We start from the raw sequence: 20,969 nt of genomic DNA on the forward strand, positions 1-20,969 counted from the left end.
ATGCTCGATATAGTAATCATAACCGGTCCAGTAATTTTCTAGTTATTTCTGAAGACGATCGCGCTCCCAAGGGATGCTGCGCCAGCTGAGAGAGAGAGAGAGAGAGAGAGAGAGCCAACGAGACGAAACTTTTTTATCCACGCTGACAACTGCGTATCTGTCCGAGAAACTAGAGATCCGCGAGTTTCGTTTCGGCCGGGAAAGAAATCCAATTTAAAGTTCACTTATCAGTCTCGTCCAGGGTTACTTGTATCTTAGCGAACGTTCGACCAACGCCGTTCGATTGATTGGCGTGGCCGATCGGTCTAACCGAACTTCCGGCGGATAAATCAAAGCCAAGCATAAATCGCGGGCGGCTCGATATTGGGGATCTCCCGCTGGAGAGAGGGATGTTTCCTTTTCACGGGACGTTCCTATCTGCGAAAGCACGTGATTCTATCGGGGGTGGTCTCGTCGTGACGCGCCGAGAAATTTATTTGCGCTTCGTTACACGGGGTCCCGGGATCGGCGCGTTACATAAAATAAAATTAACAGTGGAACTACCAAAGTGGTCAAAACGACATATTTATAATTTTCTGTATTTATAACAGTATGTTTTTAGATAAGAATGTTTTAGATAAGTGAGTGATTTTTAATAAAGTATATTAACAGAAGCTTGTGCTCTTTATTAACTTTTATCTCATACCATGCACTTTAATTTCTTTATTATTAATGAATATTATTTTTTTTTCATTTGCGCTTATACGGGATCTAGGAATCGGCGCGTTACATAAAATAAAATTAACACTGGAACTACCAAAGTGGTCAAAACGACCAATTTATAATTTTCTATATTTATAACAGTCTGTTTTTAGATAAGTGAGTGATTTTTAATAAAATATATTAACAGAAGCTTGTGCTCTTTATTAATTTTTTTCTCATACCTTGCACTTTAATTTCTTTATTATTATTGAATGATTATTTTTTTTCATTTGCACTTACACGGGATCGACGTGTTACATAAAATAAAATTAACACTGGAACTACCAAACCGATCAAAACGACATATTTATAATTTTCTATACTTAAAACAGTGTTTTTTTTTTAGATAAGTGAGTGATTTTTAATAAAGTATATTAACAGAAGCTTGTGCTTTTTATTAACTTTTATCTCATAACATGCACTTTAATTTCTTTATTATTAATGAATATTATTTTTTTTCATTTGCACTTACACGAAATCTAAGGATCGACGTGTTACATAAAATAAAATTAACATTGGAACTACCAAAGTGGTCAAAACGACCAATTTATAATTTTCTGTATTTACAACAGTGTGTTTTTAGATAGAAGCTTGTGCTTTTTATTAATTTTTTTCTCATACCTTGCATTTTAATTTCTTTATTATTAACGAATATTATTTTTTTTTTTTAGTCGTTGGTAGTTCCAGTGTTAATTTCACGCGAGTTTCGACAAGAAATTATAAGTGGAGTGTGTGCATACAGAAATGTATAAAATAATACGTGATCAATTTTAATTACGTGCTCATGTTTAATTCGTTATAGTGTTCGTGTTTAATAATTTTTTTAATTATCTCAATTATCGTAAAATCTTGCAGCAATCTGCGAATTACGGAATATTTTGCAAATATTGTACGAAATTTAATTTTGTCCAATGTTTGTTCTGCGAATTTGTAAGAAATTTAATGGGCATCTTCGGATTTTCTATTTTTTAAATTTTTTAAAAGAAAGGTCTCAACGGGTAATTGAAATTTGCAATTCAAATTCGACTAGTATTCAAATACAGTGCGATATAACATTCAAATATGATGTAGCATTCAAATGTAATTAAAATTAAAAAAGAAAAGTGTTTTCCTGACGCCGGAAGTCCAAATAAAAGTTTAATTCATCAGTTAATTATTTAACTGATATTGTATTACGCGAATATTGTATTATCTTTAATTTTCCATAAATGTATAAAATCTAAGACTTTAGTATTATCTTATACCACGTTTTTAAAAAAAAATTCCGTTCGAACTTACATATTTTGTATAAAAGAAAAAAAAAGAAAAAAAAAAAGAAAAAGAATCTTTTCATACAAAAAAGTGAGCAGCATTCTCCCGTAGAACAGATATTTTCGATAATCCGTGTGATAAAAGTTGGAAACAAATTATTTCAGAACGTTTAACTGAAAATCCATTTTTACATTCGAGCACTGTTCATTGAGCATTTGCTACAAACACCGAGACCTCTTTCATTTATCGATGAACAAGTTACTTGTTGCTCCTGACAGAAGAATTTTTAACAATTTTTAACAATTTATTATACAAGTTCCATTCTGAAACTTCTATTTTCAAGAAAGCTTGTACATTTATTCCCATCGGTTCTCTCTCTCTCTCTCTCTCTCTCTATCTCTTTCGTAATTTAAAAATATTTTCTCGAAAAAGTTCCACGATCCACGCTTCAAATGAAGCCTGTTTAAAGATTCCTGAACTTTCTCGATTCCTGTTCGAATATTTACCGACGATAGTTTATATCATCCACTTCCGCCAACGGTATCCGATTCCCCTCTGGATATTTTTATATAAAGTGGAAACACTTGATGCTTTCGTTAGAAGTTGAAACTATAAAAGTCGTAGGGAACAATCTTGGGAGGGGGAGAGGGGGTGAAGCAGAGCCGAAGGAGAAGAGGAATGAGATTTATAAGTTGAAACTTCCTTGAAACGAGTTTACGGAAGTTTTCATCGTCGAATAAAAATTACGAAGTTAAATTACGAGTTTCGCCGAGCGAGCGCGACAGAGGTAAAAAGCAAAAAACAAAAAAAGAAAAAAAAAATGGAAGAAAAAAGAATCTCGTATACATGTGTGAACAATCGTAAAAATTCACCGCGCGACTCCATACGACGCGAGTAATTTTGTGTGCAACAGGGCTTCCTGGGTACTCGGTGTTACGAGAGTTTCGATGTTTCGCTCTCATCAGAGAGAATTACCCCGCGGAAATTCCTCTAGAAACTTCGCGGAGTGGATAATCGCTTTTTCAACCATACATATTATATTCCTCGGAAAGATAACATTTCCGTTGTGTTGAATAATATTTTACGTAAGATTTCACGCGTGCAGCGTCGCGCAAGTTCGTCGTACACTTGCCGCATTTGCGTATCACGGTATAGCGATCTTTTATTTTATAAAGGTCAAATTTATTAAAAGAAATTTCATATTACTCGGACAGGTGACTAGAATTCTGAAAGAAATCAAATAATTTCAATAATCTTCGTCCGTCGCAAAATCACTGTCGTAACAATTGGAAAAAAGAAGAATCTCAATAGAAATTTGAACAGAATTAAAGTTAGAACTAAAGTTAGAACTTTAGTCAGAGAAAATTTATTCTAAAATTCCACGAATCTCAATAGAAATTTGAACAGAATTAAAGTTAGAATTAAAGTTAGAACTTTAGTCGGAGAAAATTTATTCTAAAATCTATTCCACGAAAACAGCAAAAAAAAATTTGAAATCCCGCGATAATGAAAATAAATTCTTTTGAAAAAAATTCTAGATCCTACTTAACTGAATGCTAACCACTTGCACTGATAACTGATTGCGGACCATAACGAGTGACCGAACCGTATACGATAATTCGTTGCTTTTTTTTCCTTTGAACTCGTCGGTACGATATCACTGGATAGAAATTATTGCTTGGGTTATACTTAAATATACTGAAAACTGAGCAAATATTACAATTTTGGAGGTTAACCGCTTGGCAACTGATTGCGGACCGTAACGAGTGACCGAGCGGATATAAACGATAATTCGTCGCTTACTTTTTCTTTTGAGCTCGTCGGCGTGACGTCGCTGGAGAGAAATTATTGAGAAGTAATAAATTTGTTATTTGTTTTGCCTGGGTTATACTTAAAAATATACAATTTACAATTTTGGAGGTTAATCACTTGGCAACCGATTGCGGACCATAACGAGTGACCGAACCGTATCCAATAATTTGTCGCTTTCTTTATCTTTTTGGAACTCGTTTTCTTTTTGGATAGAAATTACTGAGAAGTAATAAATTTATTATTTGTTTTGCCTGGGTTATACTTAAATATACTGAAAACTGAGAAAATATTACAATTTTGGATAGAAATTACTGAGAAGTAATAAATTTATTTGTTTTGCCTGGGTTATACTTAAATATACTGAAAATTGAGAAAATATTACAATTTTGGAGGTTAACCACTTGGCAACCGATTGCGGACCATAACGAGTGACCGAACCGTATACAATAATTTGTCACTTTCTTTATCTTTTAAACTCGTCGGTATGATATCACTGGATAGAAATTATTGAGATGTAATAAATTTATTATTTGTTTTGCCTATTTTGTTTTACCTAAATGTACTTAAAACTGAGAAACTGAGAAAATATTGCAATTTTGGGACAAAGAAATTCTCGCACTCCAGCGCAAGAGGTTGTAGAAAACAACATCAATTCTACAGCATTTACGAGCAGCTAATACGAACAATGATATATACGTTTCAATAACGGTAATGGCGAGGAGTTCCAGCACGGGGCAAAGGATAAAGCCGGTTCTTATCCTTCTTTCTTGTTCGTTAGGCCCCGGGGCTCTGCCTCTACTTACCATAGCGGGTAGAAAGAAATTCGTTGAATTTCGCGTTGTAACACCTACCTGGATAAAGGAACAGCCTGGATCCGATGACAGCCAAGGGCCGCCTCTTCCACTGCGGGAAAACCAACCCCTTCAACACGAGCGCGTATCCGCAACGGCTGTATCCAACGAGCTCCGGCAACGGGGATGCGGGTCCTGCAAGAAAAACCCATAAAGAAAACACGTTAGCGCACACTGTGTCTCTAATCGACGTGAAGAGGGATACGAACGATTGTCGTAGGGTGTTAGGTTCGTTTAGTATCGCGAACTTGCTTTTTATTTAATGTCGTTACTAGACTAGAAATTGTGGATTTTTCTGCATTTTATTATGGGTGCGGAAATACAGACACAGCGCGTGAATTATGATTACGCGGAAGAAAGGATTTTTTATTTTTTTAATTAAGTTCGTGAATATTTGAAGGCACATGAAAACCTGAAAGCAACATGATGAAATAATTTGCGGGAAATTTGAAGAATGGAAGAATGCAGCGAGGCACGTAACGTACGAAGATATGTAAAATTAATATATAAAGGTATAACAACATGTAGAGGAAAGAAAACTTCTCGGTTTTTTAATTACGTTTGTGAAAATTTTTGCAAACGCACGGACATCCATCGCGGTTTAATCATTACCGTGGAGATATGAATTTAATTTAAAAACGATTACTATGATGAGACAATTTGTAAATCAACAAATAATTGAATGAACGGAATAAACAGTGTAAATAATAAATTGATGGAAAGTTTATTACGAGAAAGAACGAAGAGAACAATATTTAATGAAGCTTATAATCCAAATGAAAGAAGTTATATATTTACAAGATTTATATTAAATGTACTTTCCGACCAAGTGAACGATCAATTATTAATTTCCTGAAGTATATCCACGGGCATAATTACGCAACAGCGATTGCGAAATTATTATTCCGCTATTTATTTGTAATTGCGCTGGTGTATCTAGACTGGCGAAATTTAAATGATAAAACGACAGCGAATATAAAACTGGCGGAGAACTGGGTCAGCGGCTGTCAACTGTTCCGAAATTACCATAAACTAAAATTCCGTCTCCAATTAAATTAAACGTCGTGTTTCGTTTAATTCAATCGATGCTCCGATCGTAAATATTAAATAAACGGGAGACAGCGTGACGAGAAAAAAGAAAAAAAAAACTCGATGAAAAAGATTTAAATAGTTAAATTTCGAAATGAATTTTGAATGAAACTGGGGCAGTCGAACAACTCTATTTCGTAGAAATAGATACGATTGATACGAACTCGGCGAATGTAATTAGCAACCAGCGGATATTTAATGGTCGCGAAATGGAGAACTCAGTAGTAATGAAATTTGTAATTAGACGAGTGAATAATATAGTTAACAAAATTTATAGACCGCGGATTTTTAAATATTGCACAAAAGTACACAAAAGTACACAAGATGCGTACGATTTACAACAATATATCTATAAAATATGAAATATGTATAGATATTTGAATTATATTGACTATATTGAATATTGACAAATTAGAAATTTATTCATCTTTAAATATAAATATAAATATAAATATAAATATAAATATAAATATAAATATAAATATAAATATAAATATAAATATAAATATAANATAAATCTGTATATAACAAGACATATATACAGATATTTAAAAATGAACGCATTTCTAATTTGTTAATATCCATATATAGTTTAAATATCTGTATATTTTATATTTTATATTTTATATTTTAGATCTATATATCTATATATTTTATTCTATATTTTATATCTATATATCTATATATGTTATTCTATATTATATATTTTTATATTTTATATTTTATATTTTATATGTTATATTTTGTATTTTATATTTTATATTTTATACCTATATATCTACATATTTTATATTTTATATCTATATATCTATATATTTTCTATATTTTATATCTATATATCTATATATTTTATTCTATATTATATATTTTTATATTTTACATTTTATATCTATATATTTTATATTTTGTATTTTATATTTTATATTTTGTATTTTATATCTATATATCTATATATTTTATATTTTATATCTATATATCTATATATCTATATATTTTATATTTTATATTTTATATTTTATATTTTATATTTTATATTTTATATTTTATATTTTATATTTCATATCTATATATTATACAGATAAATTTCTGTATATTGTACGTGTCCTGTGTATTTTTGTATCCACTATGCAAATGCAATTCATATATATATATTATATATAAATATTCAAAACATAAAATATAAAATATAACAAATGTAGCAGCATTTAATTTTCGGCTTGCATATAAAGCTGCAATCCGGCGGTCGGACAGAGTTAGCAAAATTTGCAATCGAATTCAATTCGAATCCTTTAATTCTCTTACAAATATGTAAAACGTTGGAAACGCGTTGCCTGTACACAGGTGTTGTGCTGCTACCACCACGTTCGCGTGTTGTCATGCATCTCGTGCAATTTCCACGCCCTGGAATTTCCCATATCCGCGAACGCATAAAAATCCGCGGCCAGAATAATTAGTATGCGGCACCTTTCGATGGACGCGGTTATTCCGCGCGAGCAACGTGGAAAAATACGATCTCCGGTCCACCGTTTCTCTCACTCTTAAGTTTCATTCGCGGTGGAAGCTGCCGGCACGGCACGGATTTCGAATTCATGAAATTGTAATTTCTTTGCGCGGGCGAAATATTATGTACGCGGAGAAATTGCCGCGAACTGGCACAGAGGTGAGTCGAAACCGGGAGTTTTAATACGCCTTTGCGTAGAAAATTAATACCGACGCTAATAAGGAGTAACTGACCTCTCGCTTTGTGGAGGATTAAATTCGAATTGACAGAATCGATGGGAAGGTGGAGGATAATCCATTGGACGTTGGAGGGGACGAGGTCTTAATTCCAGGAGAGTTCAACCGTTTGAACGTTTAGTCAGTGTTAGAACGTTGTGTGGATGGTCTTACAATCGGTAACAGAATAATTGGTTTAGTTGTTGGGGATTTGACAAGGTGGTTTAACGAGTTACAACAGTACGTTTAAACGTATGTAAATTCTTAATTTATACTGAATATTATTAAATTACAATGTTATTTAATTATATTGATAATATAATAATAATATTGAATAATGTTGAATAATATTCAATTACGTACAATTTATCTTTTGTGTAGAATATTATTTAATTTTACTGAATAATATTGAATAATGTAGAATATTGAATAAAAAGAATATCAAAAATATGCTTGAAAATGACATTCTTAATTAAATATTCTTCATTATTATTCAGAAATTCAGAAAGAGTAATATACTACAATATTATATTAAATAATAATGCTTAAAGATACATGCATTCTTAATTTGTCACATAATCTGTTTCTATTAGAGATTCAATATATTATAATACATAGTTACACAGTATATATTAAAAGTTATAAGATTAAAGATGAATATATTTCTAATTTGTTGTATGCCCTTCCTTATTAGAAGTTCAAAAAGAATAGAATATTACAATATATTGAATAATATATATGTTCAAAGATGAATGAATTCTTAATTTGTCTTATATTCTTCTTTATTAGAGGTTTAAAAAGAATAGTGTATTACATTATATTGAATAATATACACATTTAAAGATGAATGGATTCTTAGTTTGTCACATGTCATATATTTTTTATTAAAGGTTCAAAAAGGATAACTTATTACAATATATTGAATAAGTTTATTCAAAAGTTATATATTTAAACAGGAATATCCTCTTAATTCGTTAAATGCTCTTCTCTTAAGTGTTGGAAATTCAAAAAGGTAGTACAATAAAAGTAATACAATATATATTGAAATAAATATATCAAAATGTTCTAATTTGTTGAACGCTGTTCGTTCGGTATCAACTTTTTAGATTTTTGTTAATTGAAACACTGAAAAGGTTTGATGGAAAATGTAATAATACGTTTTCGAATTTGCTTCTCCAGTTTGTAATTTTAGCACTTCACTTTATTTTCACTTCAATTTCATTTCATCACTTTTGTTCCAATTTATAGCTTTAATAGAGTAACGTACACGTTTCGTATTTATTTACTCTCCAATCTGTAATTTCAATATTTCACTCTGTTTTCACTTCATCCTCCCCGTTTTATAATTTCTAGCTTCGTTTTATAACTTGCGTAGAGTTTAATATTTACTTTATATTTCGATTTAAACGGGACAGGTCCATTGAAACACACAAAACTTTTAATCATACAAGAGAACGAATAAATGCTACTAATATATGTTATAATTTATGTAATTATATATATTACATTTATGTAACAATTTACATGATAAAATAATTTATTATATACATATATTATAATTATATTAAAAATAAAATGAGAAAAGAATTATACCAGATTATTAAAAATTATTAAATAATAATAAATATACACATATATTAAAAATAATTTATTATATATAAATTATATTTATGTAGTATTTTATATAATTTATATAATTATATATATTATATTTATATAATAACTTACATAATAAAATAATTTATTATATACATATATTAATAAAATTAAATGAGAAAAGAATGCAAAAGAATTATACCAGATTGTTAAAAATTATTAAATAATAATAAACATACACATATATTAAAAATAATTTATTATATATATATATATTATATTTATATATTAATTTACATAATAAAATAACTCATTATATATATTACAATTATATTAAAAATAAAATGAGAAAAAAATGTAAAAGAATCACCAGATTACTCATCATTCAAGATGCAAATTACATATATTTGAAGGGTCGAGGCGGGAAAGAAATTTAAGAAAATTCCTTCAACGAGCGAAACTGTCCTGGAATCAGGTCTCTGTTTTCAAACAGCGTCCGGGAAACGACGGCAGTTAGAGATGTCGAATTAAATGAAAATTAGAAACGGTTAAGCACGTGGTCGATGGGTGCACACGTGACATCAGTATGCATCCTCCCCCCCCCCCCCCCCCCCCCCCCCCCCCCCCCCCCCCCCCCCCCCCCCCCCCCCCCCCCGTTAACATAGTTTCATCGGTTAGAATTCACTTTCGATGTTACCGAAATTCATCGTTAAGTAACGCTTCATGGTGCAAAGTATGCAAATTATCCCCGAGAGACATCACAGACTGCGCTCACGTGTAACCGTCATGTATATTTCATGTCGAAATGCGCATAAACGGCTTCCATCGTTCGCCAACGGTGCAACACCTCCGATCCGTTGGCCGCGACAATTTTTCCGTCTTTCATTCGCGCGTATTGCACTTCTACATCGAATTTCCACGTTTCTACGTTCTCATTTCTCTTTCTTTCGATATATTTCTTTTTCAAATATTTCTTGAAAAAAAAAAGAAAAAAAAATTCGCAAGTAGCTCGTCGCTTCTTTTAACTTCGAAGGCATACGGTCAAATTTATTATGATGTTTTCAATTTATATATTAATAATTAATATTTCGTCTTTGTTGAAGCAACATTACACTGAACATAATTGCAATTATTCGATATCGTTACACGTACATTGTTCCGTGTAGCGAGTAATTTAGAAAAGCACGCGATTCGTATTCCTATTTTTATTCACTGCGAGCCAAATATACTAATTGAATATTTAAAAGGAAAAGAGAAAAACAGAAAAATATGTACGTTCAATATTTTGAATTATTTTCCAACGATAACGTCAACAACATTGTGTTGAATGAACCACAAACAACGTGTATTTAACAAACTATCGTTCCAACGAGTTTACGCAAAATATAGGGTGGCCATAGTGAAAAACTGGAAAAGTACGAAAAAGTCGTAACTTGTTTCATTTTCAATCTTTTCTTATCAGTGAGTTGCTTTTCACGCATAAGCCAAATATACTAATTGAATATTTAAAAAGAAAAGAGGAAAACAGAAAAATATGTACGTACAATATTTTGAATTATTTTCCAACGATAATGTTAACAACACTGTGTTTAATTAACCACAAACACCGTGTATTTAACAAACTATCGTTCCAACGAGTTTACGCAAAATATAGGGTGGCCATAGTGAAAAACTGGAAAAGTATGAAAAAGTCGTAACTTGTTTCATTTTCAATCTTTTCTTATCAGTAAGTTGCTTTTTACGCATAAGCCAACTATACTAATTGAATATTTAAAAGGAAAAGAGAAAAACAGAAAAATATGTACGTACAATATTTTGAATTATTTTCCAACGATAACGTCAACAACACCGTGTTTAATGAACCACAAACACCGTGTATTTAACAAACTGTCGTCCAACGAGTTTACGCAAAATATAGAGTGGCCATAGTGAAAAACTGTACGAAAAAAAGTACGAAAAACTCGTAACTTGTTTCATTTTCAATCTTTTCTTATCAGTGAGTTGCTTCTCACGCATAAGCCAAATATACTAATTGAATATTTAAAAGGAAAAGAGAAAAACAGAAAAATATGTACGTACAATATTTTGAATTATTTTCCAACGATAATGTTAACAACACCGTGTTCAATGAACCACAAACACCGTGTATTTAACAAACTGTCGTTCCAACGCAAAATATAGGGTGGCCATAGTGAAAAACTGGAAAAGTACGAAAAACTCATAACTTGTTCCATTTTCAATCTTTTCTTATCAGTGAGTTGCTTTTACACGCATGATACCGAAGAAAAAGCAAAATCCACTAATTGTATTTCCAAGTGAAATGATAAAAAAAAATTTTCGAAAAACACGTGTTTGCGAAAGTTACTTTGCCTTTTTTTCAGCGTGCACCACCCTGTGTTTCACGCAAAAGTGAATGTTTTCACTGGAAAGCTCCTGACGTGGCGACGTCAAACGCAATATGCACGAGCAGGTTACACATCATAGAACGCAGCGTGAACATGATCGAACGTCTCCATCGGAATTCCAGTACTTTGAATACGTTGATTAACGAACCAGCAAGGATCACGCGTCCGACAAAGCGCGTTTGTCCGCGATGGGCCGGTATTGTACGTATCTCTCGGCACACCAAATGAAAATCTATCGAATAAACATTGACGTTTATGCGGTTTCCGATGCGGCTTCGTGCTTGCTTGCCGATTAGCGGGCCCACCGAGTTATCACCGAGGCTACGTACGTGTATGCATGTATATTATGTACACGTGCATATATAATAATCAATCGCGCGCACGTGCTGATGGGAATCCGCCGTGTGGCTCGTTACAAAAACGGGACCACGGCGAATGAAATTTACGCCGGCGATTCTAACGGGCGTTGTTTCTTTAATAAAATTTGTCTTCGATAGATGTAGAACTTCTTGGGAATTTAAAAAAGGGTTTCGATGACATTGTGAAACGGAAACGTTCTTATCGTTAAAAATAATATTAATTGAGAGGAATTTGAAAATTTTGAATTCACGTGTGAAAATATAATTAAGTTATTATTAATGAGAATGAAAAATATAAATTGATGATAAAGATGAAATTGAATGGTAGAAAATTCTAATTATTTTTGTTGAATGTTTTATAATATTTAAAAGTCTAATTAGTAAAATTATTGAAAATTCATAAACAATTCATTTTATCATTATTATTAATTATTAATTCACGTGTGAAAATATAATTAAGTTATTATTAATGAGAATGAAAAATATAAATATGATTGATGATAAAAATGAAATTGTATGGTAGAAAATTCTAATTATTTTTGTTGAATGTTTTATAATGTTTAAAAGTCTAAATAATAAAATTATTTAAAATTTATAAACAATTCATTTTATCATTATTATTAATTATTTTATCATTATTATTATTAATTATTATTAATATTTAATAAAATTATTTAAAATTCATAAACAATTCATTTTATCATTATTATTAATTACTATTAATATGATAAAACATAAATATTAAAAAGAAATTATTTATTATTTGTAAATAGTATATTTAATTTTAAAAATTAATATAAATTTGACTACTACTTTAATTACTCTTTTACATTCGCGATTTTTCGAATAGTCAGATAATTTATACAAGAAATAATTCATATATCAAATATCTGGATCGAGAACAGTGCAACTGAATTTCAGAATATAAGCTCTATAAAAGTTACAAAATGTATAATTATAAAATTTATAAAAAACATAAAAATTATAAGATACCACATTTATAAAATTTACAAAAAAAACATAAAAATTATACAATTATAAAATTTACAAAAAAACGTAAAAATTATAAAATAACACAATTGTAAAATTTACCAAAAAAAAAACACAAACAATTATTTAACTCGCGATCAGAAATATTTATGCAATCCGTGCCAAAAATACGTTGCACCTTAATATCACTGTCACGAATGATAAGAGCAATTATTCTCCTCGTCAAAAAATTGATTTCGACATACCACTCGCAGTCATAGAATATTTATCAAATTCACGACAGACTGAAACCGCGATATCCTTCTTAACGCGCCGAGTTTATCCACTGTTCAGTGCAATATTTATCAATAAAGTTGATGACGAAGGATTCACGGGTGGAATCGCGACGCTCGATTAAAAGATGACGAAGTGCTCGTCGACTAATTCAATTAACTCGTTGATAGCGGCGGTGTGGCCGGTTGGACGAACTATTAAAAGCGTAGTCAGATACTGTAACAGGATCCAAGCACATCCTGCAATTATCCCCACCGCTGAAAGGTCCTTTCTGCACAATTCAACGAAAGCTGTGGCGGCCATCTCATTTACCGCTTCATTCTACCTATGTATGGTCTCTCTTAAGGCGCACGAATTTTACAGCGAATTCCAGTTCTTTAGGATCAATTCGAGCCTACCCTTTGATCAACACTATAGACTATTTGCAAAAGAGTATATATTTTTTTTCTTTTTTTTTTTTTCACTTAGAGATTTGTAATGTATTGTATCGAGAAATTAAAAAAAAAAAAAAATGTCACTCGGATGAAATATGCATTGGGGAATATTATCGAACAGTTCTTTGTTTCTCTCTGTGCAAGAAACAAAATGCGAAAATTCTTTCTTCGTGTAATACATCGTGCATAGGTGTACACTTGTTTCTGACAGGATATAATTTGGCTGGGAAAATCACACGCAGTTTCGTTGAAGCTTGTAACTTTTTGATGACATTTTTACTAAAAATTTAATAACTCGCGTCTCGCAAATTTTTTTTTTTTGTGCGTTTCTATCACGAATTTTGTCACACCGAAGTCAGTCAGAAACTGAAGAATTAAAATTTGGTGAATATATCTAATTATTCACGCAGGAATGAAATAATTGCTATTCAAAAGCTTCATTTTGTTTCGTTACAGTGAAAAGCATGGTTTTTTTCGATGTCAACGAAGAATTGCCGATAATTTCAATTGATATAACTTCAAAGTGAGAACAATTCTTCTTTCGAAAATTATAGAAATTCAAAATATTGTAAAAATATTAAAAATTTTTTTTCGGAGCTAGATTTATCATAATCTTGAAGTTTGAAGCCTCCCCTTCGCAGCAGTCTCTTATACTTTGTTCTACTATTTTTTTTTTTTTTTCATCATTTTATCGAACATTGAATGACAAAAATTTCAATCCTAATAAAATGGCAAAAAGGGAGAAATAAAATCGTAGGTTTTAAGAGGTCGTTATAAAGGGGAGATTACAAACTTCAAGATCATGACGAATTTAGCCACAAAAAGAACTTTTTAATGATTTTAAATTTTGAATTTTGATAAAATTTACCCAATATTCAAAGTACAATGAAAATAATAAAAAAAATATCATTCAAAGTAAATAAAAAATAAATTAATAATAATATGAATAAGTAATAATATAAATAATAAGTTAATAATATAAGTAAAATAATATAAGTTAATAATATAACTAAATAATATAAGTAAATAATATAAGTAAAATAAAGTTAATAATATAAGTAAATATAAGTAAATATAAATAATATAAATAATATAAATAATAAGTATAAGTTAATAATATAAATAATAAGTATAATAAATTAATAATATAAATAATAAGTATAATAAGTTAATAATATAAATAAGTAATAATATAAATAATAAGTATAATAAGTTAATAATATAAATAATAAGTTAATAATATAGCAAATAAAAAATATTATTCAAAGTAAATAAAAAAGGTAAATAAAAAATAATATTCAAAATTCAATGAAATGTCCAAAAAATGGTACGTTAAATTTTAAACGTTCGTTATAAAGAGAGAACCTCAAGCTTCAAAGTCACGATGAATTTAGCCACGAACGAAATTTTCGGTAATTCTAGAAACATTTTAATCCTCAAAAATGTCCTACTAATCAAAATTCACTGAAACGAACAACTTCGAACGCTCGTTGCAAAGCGGAGACTTCGATCTTCAACACCACGGTGGACTTGGCTCGCGAGAAAAGAAAAGTTTTTCAAACGTTCTCGCACGCATACACGAGTTCTCACAATTTTCACAGATTGGTAAGAATTAGTAAAAAGCAATGTTCGAAGGAGTTCGAATTGCCGGCAGTTTTTCTTGACTGCGTCTTCTTGGCCAGAAGTTCGCCAGAGGAAAAGGTGGCAGGGGTCAATTAAATCACACTACGGTATTGCGCGAGGGAACTTCCGGCGAAACTATCGACGTTTGCCCGGTTTCTTGCCGGGGAGAAACTGATTTGCGACGGGGCAGCCCCCGTGAAATTTCACGCGACGCCAGAAGTTCACGTTCGTCGTAATTTTGGGAATGGACCAAGTGTATCGTTCGCGTTAGTTCTCCAGCCTTAACTTCCGGCGGCCGGGCTTCCATTTGTCGTCACGGCGAACTTGCCACCGTGTAACTTTCGTCTCGCGAAATTTCGTTCGGCATCAGTTTGAAAACACGCTGCTAGACTCTTAGCCTAAATATTTAACGTTGCTCGTTGGTTATTGGCCCTGCGCGGAAGTAATGGCTGTCGCGTGTATCGTTAATCTAATTGTCGTAGACTCGACATATTGAGAAGGCTGATTAATAAGATTAATAATGAGTGAAACGCTTTGAAAGTTAGGTTTCAAAAATACGCGGACATCTACTTGATAGTAATATTCGTTTCTATTTTCGCGGCGCAGCTGTCTTCTTTCTCGTTGTTGATAATGTAGATACCTATAATTCAGTCTGAGAAATTAGCACATTTTTTTCTTTTTTTCTTTTTTTGTAGAAATTAATGTTACGAACGAACCATCTTTTCGCTTTGAATTACACAAGTACTCGAAAATGAAACTGATCGTGAGCTCCTTTAATTTTTTCTTTTTCGTAGAAATTTACTGAAGTGGAAACTAGGCTTTTAAAGCCAGTCGTATTTTATATATGTTTATGTACGTTTATATCTTTATTTTTTACTTTATATATTTATAATATTTTATATACATTATTTTTTATATTTTAAATATTTTAAATTTTATATTTTATATTTTAAATATTAAATATTTAATATTTAATATAAAATTTAAAATATAATATTATTCTAAATATTTATTTTTTAATATTTTAAATATATTTTTTTTTAAATAGATACTTGCTACTTTCCGCTCTCTTAAAATTTTCAACTTACAGTTAATCGATTAACTCGATCAAGCGATTTCGTAAGCTTGTCACGGTATCTCTACGATCATTGAAACACAATTGAAAAGAAAAAAAAATATATACATATATATATATATATGCACGTACGAAGTGGGCAGAAAAAGCGTAGAACGTGAAACAGCCATTGTGAAAAGCAAACAGAGAGAAGTTTTAGACAGTTTCAAACACGAGCAAAAGCATTACGATTCTTGAACGGAAAATTTCAACGTTACGATTTACCGTTTACCTTTTTAAATAGGTTACAGGTATATATATATATATATTCAATAGATTCACGTGAACCTCATGGACGCAACCCGGCGGAACATTTTAAAATAACAATATTTATATTGCTTTCATTTCGTTTTCCACCAAAGGGGTTCAGTTTGCTTGTCCAAACATTCACTCTGCACGAGATTCTATATCGTGGAGAGTGTTCATAGATCTCGGGAGGCAAATACACATTTTGGAGTTACGGTTTAAATCGGTGATTTGGTATGCAGTTTGACGTTCCACGACTTAATGTGAATCTAGAATGCCGTCGAGCATATATACCTGTAGCTGTTTATCCTAATTGTTTCCAAATATATACACCGTATCACAAATACAGCTGCTTCAGACACTAATTTTGAAGCGTTAATTAAAATACAGTTTTAATGCATCATAAATTATAAATATAATTATATTATATTTATGTATTATAAATTTATTTATTTATTTGTTATAATTATAGCGAATATATAATAAATTTTAGCTAAAATACAGTTTTTACGAATATATTATACAGGGTTGGTCACCACATATATTGCCATTTAGATTTACGTCATAGCGAAAAATGTTTCAGATGAAGTTGAATGGTTTCGAGAGGGGCACATTTTCATGATACTAGTTTTCTTGTAGGTGGACGTGTAGAGAATATACGAAGGTCATTGACGTTTTTTTAAATGGAATAATATATTTTTTATTATATCAGTTGATGTACCTTGATATTCTTAACAAAAAGGTATTAACCTATTTATGTTAAAAAATCATTAGTTTAGAAGATATTTTAATTTTGTAAAATTATCATGTGAAAGACGTGGAAGAAGGATGATAGTATTCATATATTTATACTGTCTTTGTCTTTCACGCATAGATTTTTGTTTGATTACTAGACTCTGAAAAAGGATAGTATTCTTATATTTATACTGTCTTTGTCATTCACGCATAGAAGTTTGATTGCTTCCAGTTTTTAGAGGCTGTCTGATTAACCTCTTGCACTGGAATAACGTACCACGCACGTCGAGAACTCTTTCTTCCAAAATTATAATATTTTCTCAGTTTTAAGTATATTTAAGTAAAACAAAATAGGCAAAACAAATAATAAATTTATTACTTCTCAGTAATTTCTGTCCAGTGATATCGTACCGACGAGTTAAAAAGAGAAAGAAAGCGACAAATTGTTGTATAGGGTTCGGTCACTCGTTATGGTCCGCAATCAGTTGCCAGCGCAAGCGGTTAACCTCCAAAACTGTAATATTTTCTCAGTTTTCAGTACAATTAAGTATAATCTAGGCAAAACAAATTTATTACTTCTCAGTAATTTCTATCCAAAAAGAAAACGAGTTCCAAAAAGATAAAGAAAGCAACAAATTATTGGATACGGTTCGGTCACTCGTTATGGTCCGCAATCAATTGCCAGCGCAAGTGGTTAACCTCCAAAATTGTAATATTTTCTCCGTTTTAAATATATTTAAGTATAACCCACGCAAAACAAATAATAAATTTATTACTTGTCAGTAATTTCTATCCAGTGATATCATATTGACGAGTTCAAAGGAAAAAGAAAGCGATGAATTATTGTGTACGGTTCGGTTACTCGTTATGGTCCGCAATCAATTGCCAGCGCAAGTGGTTAACCTCCAAAATTGTAATGTTTTCTAAGTTTTAACTATATTTAAGTATGACCCAGGCAAAACAAATAATAAATTTATTACTTCTCAGTAATTTCTATCCAGTGATATCATATTGACGAGTTCAAAGGAAAAAGAAAGCGATGAATTATTGTATATGGTTCGGTCACTCGTTATGGTCCGCAATCAGTTGCCAGCGCAAGCGGTTAACCTCCAAAATTGTAATATTTTCTCAGTTTTCAGTAGATTTAAGTATAATTCACGCAAAACAAATAAAAAATTTATTGCTTCTTAGTAATTTCTATCCAGCGATATTATACCGACGAGTTCAAAAAAAAAAAAGAAAGAAAGCGACAAATTGTTGTGTATGGTTCGGTCACTCGTTATGGTCCGCAATCAGTTGCCAGCGCATGGGGTTAAATTCACACAGTTACTCGCTTCCGTTCGCTCAATTTTTGGCTAGTTCCTTTCAAGATCTACCGTCCACGTCGCGTTGTGTCCACTTTGTCACAAAAGCGAAGGAGGTAGCGTAGGTTCGCGCGCGCGTGCCACGTTATTGCAATTACAACATTATTGCCGCTATTAATGAGCAATTTCTGGGGCTCTGTGCGATCGTGCACCGTAAACTCCGAGTGCATTACGCCAACTCACGTTATACAATTTGCCGGGCAATAATTAAGTTAAGGCGTTACGTCGCCGCGTAACCGCGATACCCGGCCCGATTTCCTTCCTGGTCGGCCGAGGGGTTGTTTTCGCCTTTTCTTCCCTCTTCTCCTCTCGGCAACTTTCTAAAAAGCTTCTAAAAAGCTTCGAGAACTGCTTTGTCGCTTCGTATTTCGTAGCAGCCTAGCGAGAAGCAAGTTTGTGGACTTCGACTGGCTGAAAGCTTTGAAATTTCACCGAAGGGATCGATCCGCGGTTCCTGGTTCCCGTTCTTCTATTTTTCCCCTTTCTTCTTCTTCTTCTTCTTCTTCTTCTTCTTCTCCTTCTCTTCGCAAGAAAAAGAAGTCGAAGTGGAAGTAGTTGGGTAGGTGCATGTAACGAAGGTTTCGGGTTTTAATGGAGCCCGTTTTTAATCATCGAAGTTGGCACTGGAAGACGTGAAAAGACGTCTCTTTGAAGTTCGAATTTCTCGAGCTTGTATCGTGTATATATTTATTTGGCGCTTCAGATCGGCTGCTAACTGAGTGCGATGAAATGTATAATACCATAAGGGACACTTTCATATTGGAACACGGAGTAACATCAAATGTTTTAAATTTAAAGTAGATTATAGAACAATTCATGGCTATTAGATAAATACTTGATTTCTTACCACACTAAATTTCAATGATTCGTTTTGCTAGAATAAAATTAAAATAAACAATTAAGTATTTATTATTTATTAAGTATTTATCAATTTATAGCAAATATATAAGTTAAAATAATTATTTATCAAGTATTTATTATTTATTAAATAGCTATAGTAAATATATAAGTTAAAATAATTATTTATTAAATATTAGATATATAACTTATTAATATCATTAATGAAATCAGTGTATGCTCACTGTTAATAAATACCAAAATTCTTAGTCAATTTTCAATCAAAAATTTACTGATTCTTTACTATTAGAGTATTAATATTAGTAGTATTCTCTACTATTAGAGCATTAGATAATCTCATAATCGATAATGAAATAATTGGTTCACCTATTAAGAGTTCAAAGAGAACATACCACATATGCAATATGCAATATATATTACATATTACAATATGTCGAACAATATATTCGAATATGAATGCATTCTCAACTTAATATATACTCTTCCTTATTAAAACTTTAAAAAGGATATAGAATAATATGTTGAATATATTGAATTTGTATAAATACATCAAAAAATGAATGCATTCTTAATTTATACCGAATATTATTCAATTACAATATTATTCAATTGCATTGAATATTATTGAATTTATTAATCTTTATATTATATAAATACATAAAAAAACATGTCCTTGAAAATTAATATTCAGTATAAGAATTTATACTTAATATCATACTATTATTTAATTATTACTGAATAATACTGAATTATATTGACTATAAATATTAAATATATCGAATTCAAGAAAATATATGCTTGAAAATGAACGCATGAATCCTTTTCTATTAGAGATTCAAAAAAAAAAAAAAAAAAATAATGCATGACAATGTACTGAGTAACATATATGTTTAAAAGTGAATTCTCAGTTTGTCATATGACAAACACAGAATGTTCAAAAAAGGACAACACGTTGTGATATGTCAAAAGGATGAACGCAATCACAATTTTTCTCCATTAGAGGTTCAAAAATGATATTACGATATTTTATTTTCAACTTACGCGGTACTGCGAAGTGTCGAGACGAATGTTTTATTTTTTTTTTCTCCCCGCCCCCACTCCGTGTTATCCCAATCTCTCGCGAAAAACCACAAAGCTCGTCCGCCAACGTGATTTCAATAAAACAAATTTTCCAACTCTGTCTATGCCCGCGTGAACGAACTTTCAGAGCAGATCGGTAAACAATCGGATATTCAATTTAGCAAATGAAACAAATCTGCGGCCAATTACTATTTCGTCGGCGTGTACGAAGGGAGCAGTATTCTCTCGTGAAAAACAATCGGATCGAATATTATTGACGAAACCAATGAAGCAACGGTGGAAAAGGAAACAAAAAAAAAAAAAAAAATGGAGAAAATATCGCGAAATTTATCAGCCGTTCGATTCGCGAATAGAAAAATAGAAAAATAGAAAAATTCCGTCTATTCGAGCGAATTAGGTTGGTCGTACGTCAGTTTCAACAGCAGCCGATTA

General features: G+C 31.3%; 1 protein-coding gene across 1 annotated transcript in view; it reads right to left on the reverse strand.

Annotated features, from left to right (window-relative positions):
- LOC122535115 overlaps positions 1-20,969 on the reverse strand; it is a gene marked incomplete at its 3' end in the record, with an annotated part of 83,422 nt that overhangs the window by 16,966 nt on the left and 45,487 nt on the right. Inside the window, exon 3 of the mRNA XM_043666339.1 lies at positions 4,656-4,790. Within this exon, the coding sequence (XP_043522274.1) occupies positions 4,656-4,790 (135 nt within the window). The remainder of the gene's footprint in view (positions 1-4,655; positions 4,791-20,969) is intronic.

This window comes from Frieseomelitta varia, unplaced genomic scaffold (assembly GCF_011392965.1).
Source record: "Frieseomelitta varia isolate USP_RPSP 00005682 unplaced genomic scaffold, Fvar_1.2 scaffold_673, whole genome shotgun sequence".
NCBI lineage: Eukaryota > Metazoa > Arthropoda > Insecta > Hymenoptera > Apidae > Frieseomelitta > Frieseomelitta varia.